The following is a 12754-nucleotide window of genomic DNA, read 5'->3' as shown; positions in this document are numbered from 1 at the left end:
ATTATTTATATGTATAACTGAGTTAATTATATTGAAATAATTTGAATTGTATAAATATGATTTTGTTTTGATTAATTGATGGCCTTGCCACCATGTTAAATAAAACTAATTAAAAATTTTGTTGGAAAAAAAAAAAAAGAATCGGAAAACAATACAATATGTTGACCACAGGGTTAAAAAGTTCTATCCCTGTAGGCTTGATTACCTAGAAAAAAACTGAGGTATCCATAATAGATTAGACATTTCTATGAGACCATAATTCAGAAATTACATTTCCAATGATGGCTAAATTCATAAGCACTGCTACCTTTGTTTCATATTTTAGTTTAACCTAGATGATAAATTTTAGTCTCTGGGCCTCAGTCCCTTCCTTCTCAATCCATAATATACGAATAATAAGTCTGTCTCCTGCACAAAAGTATTATAATGTAATCAAAATATCTGTGGAAACATTGGCAATAATTGCTATATTAGTGTTAAAACTAATTTTATTGAAGTTTTTGCAATGTAATACAATAGTAGATAATATAATTACAAAAGGTTAAAAGGCCTCACTTAATTTTAAAAATTAATTTGAAAATTAAATTACACACACATACACAGTTTCTGTCATTCCATATTTCTCTAAGCTGGCATCTCTGCACGTATTGGGTTCATACTCCCAGAATCCCTTTATTCATATGGGTTGAAATATGAGGTATGCTCACAGCAAGTGCTTCTTCTAAAGTTTTTAGTGCTGCCTGGAGAAATGTCTGCTCAGCCATTGCCCCTCCTGGCTAATTAAATCAGTCAGAAAAAACTGCCCCCATGATTAAGAGAGGTAATTAATGTTTGATTGATGACAAAATGTTTATCCACTTTTTAAGAACACTATTAAAGAAATCTTCCCTTGACTTGGAAGTAAAAATGCACCTTTTCTGATTAAGCCATCATGTTCCTCATGTTGGTCGACATCTATATGAAACCACTGGGGGAAGCCCTCTGAGGCTTTGGGTAGAACGTCTGGTAATATACTGATAGCAACTATTTTTACCGGTCCTTACCATTCAACTTCAAGTAAGTAAATATTTCAAAGATTATCTAAGTTTGATAATAGGCTAAAAGTAGACAAGATGAAATTAAAACTAGATGAGATGGAGATGCTCTTCATAAATAGGGACCCAAACTTTTACGTTGATGTTCCATTTCTTCTCAATGGAATTATGCTCTCCCTGACAGACCACAACCAGAGTCATAGAGTACTTCTTGACCCTCAACTGTCTTTAGATTCTCAAATAGCAGCAATAGTCAAGGATCTGTTTGTACAAATATATCTGCTATACCAATGTGATTATTCCTAAACTGATTTGATCTGGCAATTGTTATCTATGTCTTGGTTAAAATGTAACTCTGGAACTACAGGTAGTCTTCAACTTAAGATCACAACTGAGCCCAAAATTTATGTTGCTAAATGAGAAATTTGTTAAGTGAGTTTTGCCCCATTTTACAACTTTTCTTTACACATTTGTTAAGTGAATCACTGCAGCTGTTAAGTTAGTAATACAGTAATACAGTGAATCTGGTTTCATCATTAACTTTGCTTATCAGAAGGTCGCAAAAGGTCACATGATTCTGGAATACAGTAGCTGTCATAAATGTGAGTCAGTTGTAATGTAAATCATACGACCATGGGGATGCTGCAAAGGTCATAAATGTGAAAAATGGTCATAATTCACTTTTTCAGTGCCGTTGTAACTTTGAACAGTCGCTAAATGAACTGTTGTAAGTCAAGGACTACCAGTACTCCAGAATAGTGTGGCTAGTACATAATAAAGAGGGTTAAGAGTGTAGACTGGTACAGATTATATAAGGGACAGATTACCAACATAACTGTACTTTTTTTAGAAAACTGTGATCATTAGGCACATCATGAAATTTCAGCGCACTTCAACAAGTTTCCTTATCTTACTCTGAAGATGCTTGTCCTTAATTTGACCTAGCATTGTTTCTCATTTTATTATACTGACGTGGCAATATTTTTTTAAAAAAATATTGACCTATATAAAATCTAAATTTGAGTTTAAATAATCTACTTCTTAATATAATTCAATAGGATCCATTTCCTAGACATGAGGTCATTGTTGAAATTGAAAATCAGATCAAGCGTGGAAGTAAATAGCATGGTATGACATAAGGCATAAGCATACTTACAAGCATGTTCGGTTATACTTTACTGGCAATCTGTTTTACAATTATATAAAGCAGTTTCAAGTAAATGTTATTCTAGTTTCTCAACAGAATTACTTTTCAGTCGTGGCACTTGGAAGAGCTACCCTGTAGAGTATAGACTGTGCTCATCAGTCTAGACAAGCTTTTATGGAGAGTTTTGGGTATGATTTTTTTGCCCTTGGTGTTTTACATTTTCCATTTTGTGTTATTTATTGCTATTTTTGCCTAACAGTTACAAATTTATATTTTGTTTAATGTTATTTGTGTTTCGTTTTTACTATATTTATTTTTATATGTTAATTATCCTACTATCCTATCCTAGTTATAAACTATATGTTGTACACTGCTCTGAATATGGAGGATCCAGCAGCAAACAAATAAAATAATAAATGGACAATTGTGACCTATTGGGTAATTCTTTGAGAGAGTGATGTAACTACAATGAATATTAAATGTTAGACTGGTCATATGCTTATGCTGGACAGTCCCATGTCCAACTAAAAGGAGATATATCATAAATATATAAAAATGTAGTGGAAAACAAGCTTCAATAATAAATCAATATTCACTTACCTAACTAGATAAACAGAATGGCCACAGGAAGGCAAAATGACAGTGGGAGTGGGAGTAACTTCTGACTTCTTGACAACTTTCCCATTGACTTTGCTTGTGGGAAGCTGGCAAGGAGCATCTGAAATCATGATCATATGACTGCACGATGCTGCAAAAGGCACAGCTTTGCAAATAAAATTGATCTGAACATTGTGGTAATTTTAGTTCCACAGGAATAATGGGCCCCAGGGGTTTTTTTACACATCCTTTACATTAGCACATTTTTTGGTACCTTGATTAAAATATTGTTGTGGTATAATGTGCTGTTTGGGTTAATTTGAGGGTACAAGCATCTAAACACAAATTTCAGTAATATATAAATGATGATAATAATAATTATAATAATAATAGCAGTTTACTGCTGGAATTATTAGCTAGATGCAAGCTGAACTGGACAGTTTAGATTGAAAAACAAGAAAGCTAATAACTATTAACTATGCATTACATCTGTGAGGGACACAGTGTACATGAGCATCAGCAAGAGGCAAGGGTGAACAGTGACATATGTCATTGCATCATCCCATAAATTATGTAATTTGTATCACTCACACAAATAATATGATTTTCATAATAATTCCATGATAATATATGACCTCATTGTTGATTGTTCCAAATACTTGTTTTATTAGACTTTTATCTCTCCTTTATTATTTTATAAAGTAACTCAAAGCCACAAACATACAAAATGCTTCCTCCTCCTCCTCCTATTTTTCCCCATGACAACAGCCCTGTAAAATAGGTTGGGCTGAGAGAGAGTGCCTAGCCCAAAATCATCCAGCCAGCTTCTTTGCCTAAGATGGGACTAGGTTTCTGGCAGGATGTCTTAACTTCAAATACTGTATACTGCTGTGCTTCCTCCTATATAGGGCTCAGATATTTCAGAGATGTTACCATTTGCTGTATCTTTGGAATGCTTTCTATAGATCAACACCCAGAGTTTGATATGAACATTGTCTTACATTTTAAAAACACTAAAGAAAAATCCAAGGACTTTACTTATCTACGAAGGAGATAAATAAAGGACTACTAAGCGATATATTTATATAATTCTATATTTACAAATGTAGAATATGAATGTACCAGGCTAGATTTGTGGCCATATAAACATGATAGCATATATCTTATCTTTCATCCCAAAAAGAGATGAATTTGGTTTTCCTTCAGCATTTCACCTTCACATGCACCTTGTGAAGAGAGTCAGACTGAGAGAAAAGCCACAATATAAAATCATGTTCATGATTAGCTTCATGAATGAATGGGACTTTCAAGCCATCTGTCCCCAATCCTAATTCAACATTCCAGTCACTATACCACAAGGTCCCCAGAAAGAGATACATTTTTCTTTCCTTCAATGACTTTCATTCCAAGAAGGCAAGAGGTAACAGAGGAGACGGTCTGTACAAGTAGATGAGTCTGTGCAGAGTACAACATTAGTTTAATATTGATCTGCTGTTAATGAATTCTCTTATACAAACCATCCATTTATAGAATAAACATTATTTTTTTAAAAAAAATCTAAGAAGTAATTGTAAACTATTTTTGTTTTGAATAGTTTGAGATGAATTCCATGCATTATGATTTCTTTCTATAGATGTTTTGTTATTCTGAGTACATAAAAGAAATTACTTTTCATCAAGTACCTAGGCTGTCACTTGGTCTCAGAAAAACAGAATAGAGTAACAGAAAAACAGAATTGGAAGGAACTTGGAGGTCTTCTAGTCCAACCCCCTCGTTAAGTACCTGATGTATTTTTTTTAAAAAATAAATCAATATCATGGTCCCAAAAGATTTGAAATTGTATTTTTAAATTGTAAATGTTTTATAATGTTGAGTTGATGATAATCTATGGCAATGTCAGATATAGGCAAGCTTTTTCTACAGAAATCTTTGCAAGCCCTTTGCCCATAAAGATTTGTTTAATTTTTTTTTAGAAATTATTGTTATACTTTTAAATAGATATTTTGCATAAAGAATGACCCTTGTCTGATACCTTGGAATATTTGGAGGAAGGCAGCATCATAGTAGAAAGGGAATGGGACGGTTCTGCTACAGGCATCACTGCCTTGGGGTCATTCAACCCAGTTACTGGACTTTGCTGTTGGCAGAAATACATAAGGAGTCATTTGCAGATTTCAATAGGGCATTAGTGATTATCACTAAGAAGTTGGGTTAAAAAAATCAAACTCCTTATAGACTTCCTCATCTGGTACCTTGCAAATATGTTAGAAGTGCAACCTCTAAAATTCCTTTGGCCATATTAGTGGCAATTCTGAGAATTACAACTACAATGCATCAGAAGGTACCAGTTTAAGGAAGGCTGATTACTAGAGATTGCTACCATAGTTCTAATGAAATTCACAATCATGCCACTGCAATCCAGCAGTTTCTTTTTCCCATGCTAACTCCCCTCCCCATTTTTCTTGGATCAAATCCTATGCAATTACAGGACCAAAACCACAACCCCATCAAACTTTCATCAAAAGCAAGTATGAATATCTTTTTTGATTACTGACTAGTTATAATAATGAGAACATATGAAATACTATACATGAACAATTTCAATCTGCCACATCTTGAGGATTTTCTTTCTTTCTGCTAGGGTTCATATGTAATATAAGAAAAAAAGAGATAATAGAAATAAACTCTTACTATGATAATTTGATGTATTCCTGTTAATCCAATATATACCAGAGAGACAGCATGATGTAGGGGTTAAGGTACTAGACTAGAAGTGAGCAGAGCCAGGTTTCTTAATTCTCCTTAGGCACAGAAACCAGCTGGGTGACCTTCACTCTCAAACTTGATCAGGTTCTGTGACAAGCCAATTGAAGCCAATGGATTGTGTCATGCATTGATAAACTTTGCTGGGAGAACTAGGAGAGAGCAGTGCAAAAAGAAGCCAACCCTGTAACCATGCAGGACAAATGCCAAGCAAAACAACATTCCAACATGTACCAGATTAATATTAATGTCTAATTTGGTGAACGAAAGTAGGAATATCAGATCCGATTTGCAAAAATACAGGGGACCACATGACTGTAGAAAAGAAAAGAGAAACAGAAAATTCTCTTTCCTGTTATCAAGTTATCATACAAATTTTCGCAGCAAATTTATTTGGTAGCCCTAAATAAAACCCCTAAGATTTTTCAGTTCACTTTTCAGAGTTCTCCTTCCATATTACTGAAAATTATGGTAAATCCCATCAACATTGCAAATAGTCATTAAATTGCCAGATGTTAAATAGGTTTATTTTTGGCAGATGTGAAGTGGTGTTTTCAACAACATAAAGGCTTGTAGTCTGGATCTCAGTTGTTATATCTGGTTCATATCTTTCACTTCCACAAAGGAACAGCATATTGTGCTATGTTTCGTTTGGTGGTTTGGGATTTTTATTCATTTATTTATTCATGAATGCTTCCCAGCCCTGCATATTGCTCAGAATTTTTCTTAGCAGAAGCAGATCAAAGGAATACATGCTGTACTTGAATCTAAAGGTAGTGATAGTAATTAGTACCCATGAAAGCTTACATCTCAATGACGGGAGCAAAGTCCTGTATTTTTTTTAATGTGGAATTTCGAGACCCAATTTGCTATGCGATGGCTGTAAATTCTGTCCACAACTATCCTTTTTAATGGTCTAGATAACTTGAGTCTCTTCTATTTCTTGTCTTCAAAATTATAAAAGTATAAATATGGCCAGTTAATTGTTTAGAATTCAATCTTGGGGTTGTTGTTGTTGTTTACAAATATTCCATTCCCTCCAATGCTTTTGATGGGTACCAAATTCTGTAGTGAAGAGTTGATTAATCCTTTAAAAAACTACAAATGATGATAGAAGATGCTATAGAAGAAAAGAGGGACCTTGTAAAATCCTTCTCCCTACTTCCAGGGAAAATTCTAATGGATCAAAGAATAAAGGAAAACATAAAAATGAAGGAAAATATTGAATACAGTCCTTAGGTATGATCAAAGCTTTATCTGGTTAAAGATTTTCAGATGTCTTATACCACTATAATGTGCATCCTTCTTGCTAGCAAATCAATACTTATTGATTATGGCAGCAATCCTATGTATATTTACTTGAGTGTAAACTTGGATGCACTTGGTAAGAGAAAGAATTGTCATCATGTAATAGAACCTCAATCAGTCCTTACTTCTGGCACATGATAAACACACTTGCTGCAATTCATTACACTTTAGGTATATGTAAAATATTTTATGAATATAATTTAAAATGCATTGTTTAAATGTTATAAGTAGCATTTAATATTGCTGCACAGGAAGTTGTCAGGGATCATCTGTGTTACAATTTGGGGATGATCATCAGATGAACACTCAATATAAAATATTATAGGTGCAGTTGTGCATTTTTTTTTCCAAAACAAAAATTTTCATTTATACAAATTGAAGCCCACAGTATCATTGATGGAGTGAGAGGAAGATGAGGGCAAAGAATTGAGCTTTCTAGTACCCACCTCCAACCCCCTTTCCAGAAAAAATGTTGCCACTGGAAGTGTTTTAGTTGGAAGCATCCTTTTTCAGGAGCCAAACCAGTGTGGAGTACCACAAGCTTTAGAGCAAGCACTGAAGAAATTGAGCAGCACACAATGTACTTGGCCCTTAGTATATGGAACAAAAATATAAAATATGATTCCTTCCAAGAGAAGGTAGGATATATTGTTTTGTTCTATCATAATGACTATGGTTAACAAAATTGGTCTTAATGTGTATTGTGGTTTGAATTTTAAATCTGAGTCCTCCATGACCAAGCCGTCTCACTAAAATCTTCTTTTCTTACTAAAATCTTTCTGCCCCTCTTTCTTTTAATATATTGTATATACTGGTAATACATTGTATACACTGGTGGTGCACTGGTTAGAATGCAGTACTGCAAGGCTACTTCTGCTGACTCCTGGTTGCCAGCAGTTTGGCAGTTCAAGTCTCACCGGCTCAAGGTTGACTCTGTCTTCCATCCTTCCAAGGTTGGTAAAATGAGGACTCAGATTGTTGAGGGCAATATGCTGACTCTGTAAACTGCTTAGAGAGGGCTGTAAAGCACTGTGAAGTGATATATAAGTCTAAGTACTATTGCTATTGATATATATATATATATATAAAAAAGAAAACAGTATCTGTGAGAGGGACATTGGAGTCCTAGTGGACGATCATTTAAACATGAGCCAGCAGTGTATGGCAGCAGCCAAAAAAGCTAATACAATTATTGGTTATATAAACAGAGGCATAGAATCAAAATCATGTGAAGTATTAGTACTGCTTTTTAAATCCTTACTAAGACCACACCTGGAATACTGTATCCAGTTTTGGTCACCAGATTATAAAAAAGATGTTGAGTCTTTGGAAAAAGTACAAAGAAGAGCAACTAAGATGATTAAAAGCCTGAAGACAAAAACATGAAGAATGGTTGCAGGAATTGGGTATGGCCAATTTAGAGAAAAGAAGGAATAGGGGTGACATGATAGCATTATTCCAATGTCTAAGGGGCTGCCACAAAGAAGATGGGGTCAACTTATTTCCCAGAGCATCAGAAGGCAAGACAAGAAACAATGGATGGAAACTAATCAAGGAAAGAAGCAACCTGGAATTAAGGAGAAACTTCCTAATGGTGAGGACAATTAACCAGTGGAACAGCTTGCCTTCAGAAGTTGTAGGGGTTTCATCACTGGCGGTTTTTATGAAAAGACTGGACAGTCACTTATCTGAAATGGTATAGGGTCTCCTGCAAGGGGTTGGACTAGAAGACCTCCAAAATCCCTTCCAGCTCTATTCTGATTGATAATTTTTTTATATATTACATATATGAACATATGCATATACAGATACATATCATTAAAACTTTTATATATGAAGGTAACAGCTAACACAAACTAATAAAATAAGGAAGAAAAAAGAAAAAGAAATCAAAGGAGCCCCTCCCTCTTTCTAATCTAATCTGAAACACTTATTCAACTCCTTCTCTGACCTCTAAATTTAATTCTTCAATTTGCCCTAATCCTCAGCTTGGTATTCTTTGGATGTGTTTGGACTATAAATATTACACTTTTAGGGAGCTATGTAGTACAAGGTGAACAGAAGGGGCAAGGGAAATTTTTCATAGCAAATGGCTGAAGTATATTGTTCTGGAAATTACAATGAACAGCAGCTGCAATTTTGGAAATGTTGTTTGTAGTTTACAGAGCTGGACCTCAATAAAAGAAAACAAAGCCCATGGAAGCCAAGGTTTTTTTTTAAGATTTGCATCTGGAAAATCTCTTTGGTTCCCTGGGGCAGCAAGGTAATTCACTATATATGTATTTGATTTAATGAGCAAACTGGATCTTGTTTAAATGAGTTTCTGCTTCAGTGGAGATTCCAACCCCTCCTTCAGAAAATATTCACATCAATTTCTTTTTGCCTTGCTTGATCTACTTCTAAAAGAAAAGAACAACATGTTTTGGGGTCAAACTATAATGGCAGGATACATTGCATACATGCATTTGAAATGCTTGTTTTAGGAGTGCAATGGTTTCTTATCCCTGTTGGATCTTTAACAGCCTCAGATTCACAGATGACAGGAAGAGATGGGGAATTGGAGGGGGGAGTGATGGGAAAGGCCTCCCAGTTTGTTTCCTGAATTTTAAAATGATTTATATAAACTGAGATTGCTTCCAAGCACAAAGCTTCTTTTATAAGCAGCCAGAGGCCACTCTCCATTTACTATGTTACCATGCAAATCAGATTGCTTTGTGACTTAAGGCTTCTTTTTAATATATTTTCTATTATGCTGTTACATTGGAGTAAACATTGATTATGTTTTACTATTATGTGTTTTAATTGCACTCACAGTTTATTAAATATTTAATTTTGTATTGCTGATATGCTATATTTTTAGTATGATATTATTATATTGAGGCATATTTTGCCATTTTCTAAATTCTTTGTTATGAGGAACTGCTTTGAGCTAGATGTTATTGGAAAGGGAATATACAATAAGAAAATGTAGTTTATTTACAGCACAACTGGTGAACATATGGTCTTCCAAATCTGATTATTAGTCATATTGTCTGAGACTGATGGGACTCCATCATTGCAGATTCGCCAGTTTTAATTAAGCGGATACTGTATGTTCGAAGCTGGTTTTAAGGTAATAAGATGGCTTGATAATTTCATTAATGTTGCTGATTGTCTGAACAGGACAGGTAAATAAAATTCTTCCTGCCTTGAATAGATTGCTTAAACCAATTCTTGCTGAATTGGAAGTAATTTCTTCCTTGAAGTTCTTGAACCCTTCTCAAACTAAATTTAGGATTACCTAATATTCAGATCAAGAGCGTAGGGCTAATTCTGTCCAGAAGTTCTTTTCCTCAAAATATGTATTGTTGGGTATAAAAAGAAATACCTCTACAACAGGGATGTCAAATCGCGGGCTGGATGTATCATAGCGAAACCACACCCACCCCATTGCCGGCAATGGCAAAAAAGTTGCAATATGTCGCAAACGTCACGTGATGTTATGAGTTTGACACACCTGCTCTACAATAAAACCTTGGTTTAATGGACCTTGATTTAACAGATATTCTAAAACATTTTAGTTTTTATAGTTTAGATTTCATATCCATTTAATGGATTAATATTATAAACTGGTGGATATGACAGAAATTGATGTGAATGAAATTTGGATTAAATAATCATTCTGTCTGCATGGAATGTAAAATCAACATTTTACTGTATTGAAAAATAATAATTAAAGCTCTCCCATTAAATATTGTATTGTATATCTTTTACAAATCTGCAAAATGTATTTTTTTACTTTAATGGCTTTTTCTATGATCAAACAAATCATTGCAATGAACTTCCTCTTCTTCTTTTTAGTTTATCCCATGTGTTTTAGCATGTCATATCCATCTGGGACAAAGTAGTCTTTAAGTATTCATTGCAGCTGGATTACCCATTTAGAAAAAATCCTCTGCAGTCAAATTTCTGCTTAACATGCAGCAGATCTTAGACATAGCAGGAACTGTCCAAGAGTTCTTTTTGCTTCTATAAATTTCCCACCAAAGCACATGATCTTGTGGTATTCCTGTCTTGTGGCTTGAGCTCATTAATAAAGGAAAGGCTTTAGAAGTTGCAGATTGTTTCTCTGCTTCCTGCAGACAACCACACCATTATTTTTTCCCCTCTATATCCATCAATGCCTCTGCTTCAAAAGTCATGAGCAACATACTGCTACCTGTGTACTGTGAAGGCTTTGCTGATGCAATTTGTCACAATTGCTAGCTTTATATATTGCATTAATCATGATACTGTTTCCCCCCCCCCCCCGATTTTGGCTTAGCTTATTGTATGACCATAGCCATGGCAGGTGAGGAGCCATACAGTAGTTGAATTGTTGGATGAATCTAGTCAACTGTATTGTATTCCATAAACCATGGTGGAACCATATCTTATTAAGCTCTGACATAGCATCTCAGTGCTGCTGCATATTATCTGTCATAACTAATAGTTAAGGAAGTGTATGAATTGAAATGCTCAGTATCCTCATGTATTGCATGCTGTATATAGTGCTATAGTGCTTGTTATAAATTCTTGTTATAAATTTCAATGTACAGATTAAATATTTTCAGAAAAAAACATTTTTAGTCTTATAGAGTATCTATTGGACATGTATTGAAAAAAATTACAAATCTTTACATACCTCCTTAAAAGATTTCTTCACTTCTACGAGTGGATGCCAATGTGCAATTGGTTTACGTGGATAAGCCAACATTTCATTCCAGTGGTCTCGGCCTAGTCCCTCAGCATTGTTTGCTACACGACAAACCCCAATAATCTCATTGTGGCCAACCCTGAAAGCAATAATCACATGTAGAATATGTTTTTAATACTTTTATTCTCTTTTGTCAATTGGCTCATTAATCCTTTCCCTCTACTTCTTGGTTGTCTATGAATGAACAACCCTATGGAGTTTCATTTATTCATAGAAATAGTCTTTCTACTTCTCCCACATTTTGTTATTGCTTTATTTCTCTTTCCAGGCTCAAGATATTTTGTGAGTAGGTAGTGTAATTTTTTTCCACTGTTGATCTTCTATCCTAACATTTGTTCATGTATTCATCATACAACTAGCAAAAATGTGTATTTAAATCTCTGCATAACAGGCATTCAGCCAGTATTAATATTGCCAAACATATCCATTCTAAAAGAATCCATACCAGTTGGTTTCCTTCATATCTATGAGTTTCTCTCTTCAAGTAGCAGCTAAGTGAGACAGAGAAACTCAAGAAAAATGATATCTCATCACAAATTAATCTGATTGAGATATTACATTAAACAAGAACACTGAATATTCAACAAATAAGGGGAACTGTATCTATGATTGCTCAGCATTAATTCTAGAACAGATCTTTTACCTTTTCCTCTCTAAAAGCCATAGAAGTATAAACCAATCTTAGTTCGCAGTCTTTGTTGTTAGGAAAAGAATGAACTATGAAACTCAGTTCAAAAATAATATGGAGAAGCCAAACAAGATGTGTGTATAAATCTGTAAAATCTGGGCTATAAAAATATGGACAACCAATAAATAAGCAAGAATATGTTCAATATTGTAATGTTGTCTAGATTTTTACAATTCAAATCTGGTTGATTTATGAAAAAGCAGTGGAATCATGTTAGACAAATAAGCAGCAGTGTAATAGACATATTTCAATTATTATATATTCAGTTTTAAAACAGAGATTCCAAGTCTCTTGTAAATAATGAGTTTCTGAGTCCTCTTCCTTGCTGCTAAAACTCCATTTCAGTAAACTGAAATAAATTCAGAATCCAAACTGAAGTGGGTGTGTAATTACAGGGATCCATTTTTTCTTAGTATTAGAAATTCTGTGGAAGGAATTAACCTGACAAATAAAAAAAATGTAACAAAAAGAATTCCAACATG

General features: G+C 34.2%; 1 protein-coding gene across 1 annotated transcript in view; it reads right to left on the bottom strand.

Annotated features, from left to right (window-relative positions):
• Positions 1-12754, bottom strand: part of SYT6 (synaptotagmin 6) — an 80302-nt gene that overhangs the window by 3949 nt on the left and 63599 nt on the right. Inside the window, exon 6 of the mRNA XM_029284335.1 lies at positions 11513-11663. Within this exon, the coding sequence (XP_029140168.1) occupies positions 11513-11663 (151 nt within the window). The remainder of the gene's footprint in view (positions 1-11512; positions 11664-12754) is intronic.

The sequence above is a fragment of the Protobothrops mucrosquamatus genome, unplaced genomic scaffold (genome assembly GCF_001527695.2).
Source record: "Protobothrops mucrosquamatus isolate PMUCROS unplaced genomic scaffold, P.Mucros_1.0 scaffold545, whole genome shotgun sequence".
NCBI classification, from domain to species: domain Eukaryota; kingdom Metazoa; phylum Chordata; class Lepidosauria; order Squamata; family Viperidae; genus Protobothrops; species Protobothrops mucrosquamatus.
This window is presented reverse-complemented; position numbering and strand designations above follow the sequence as displayed.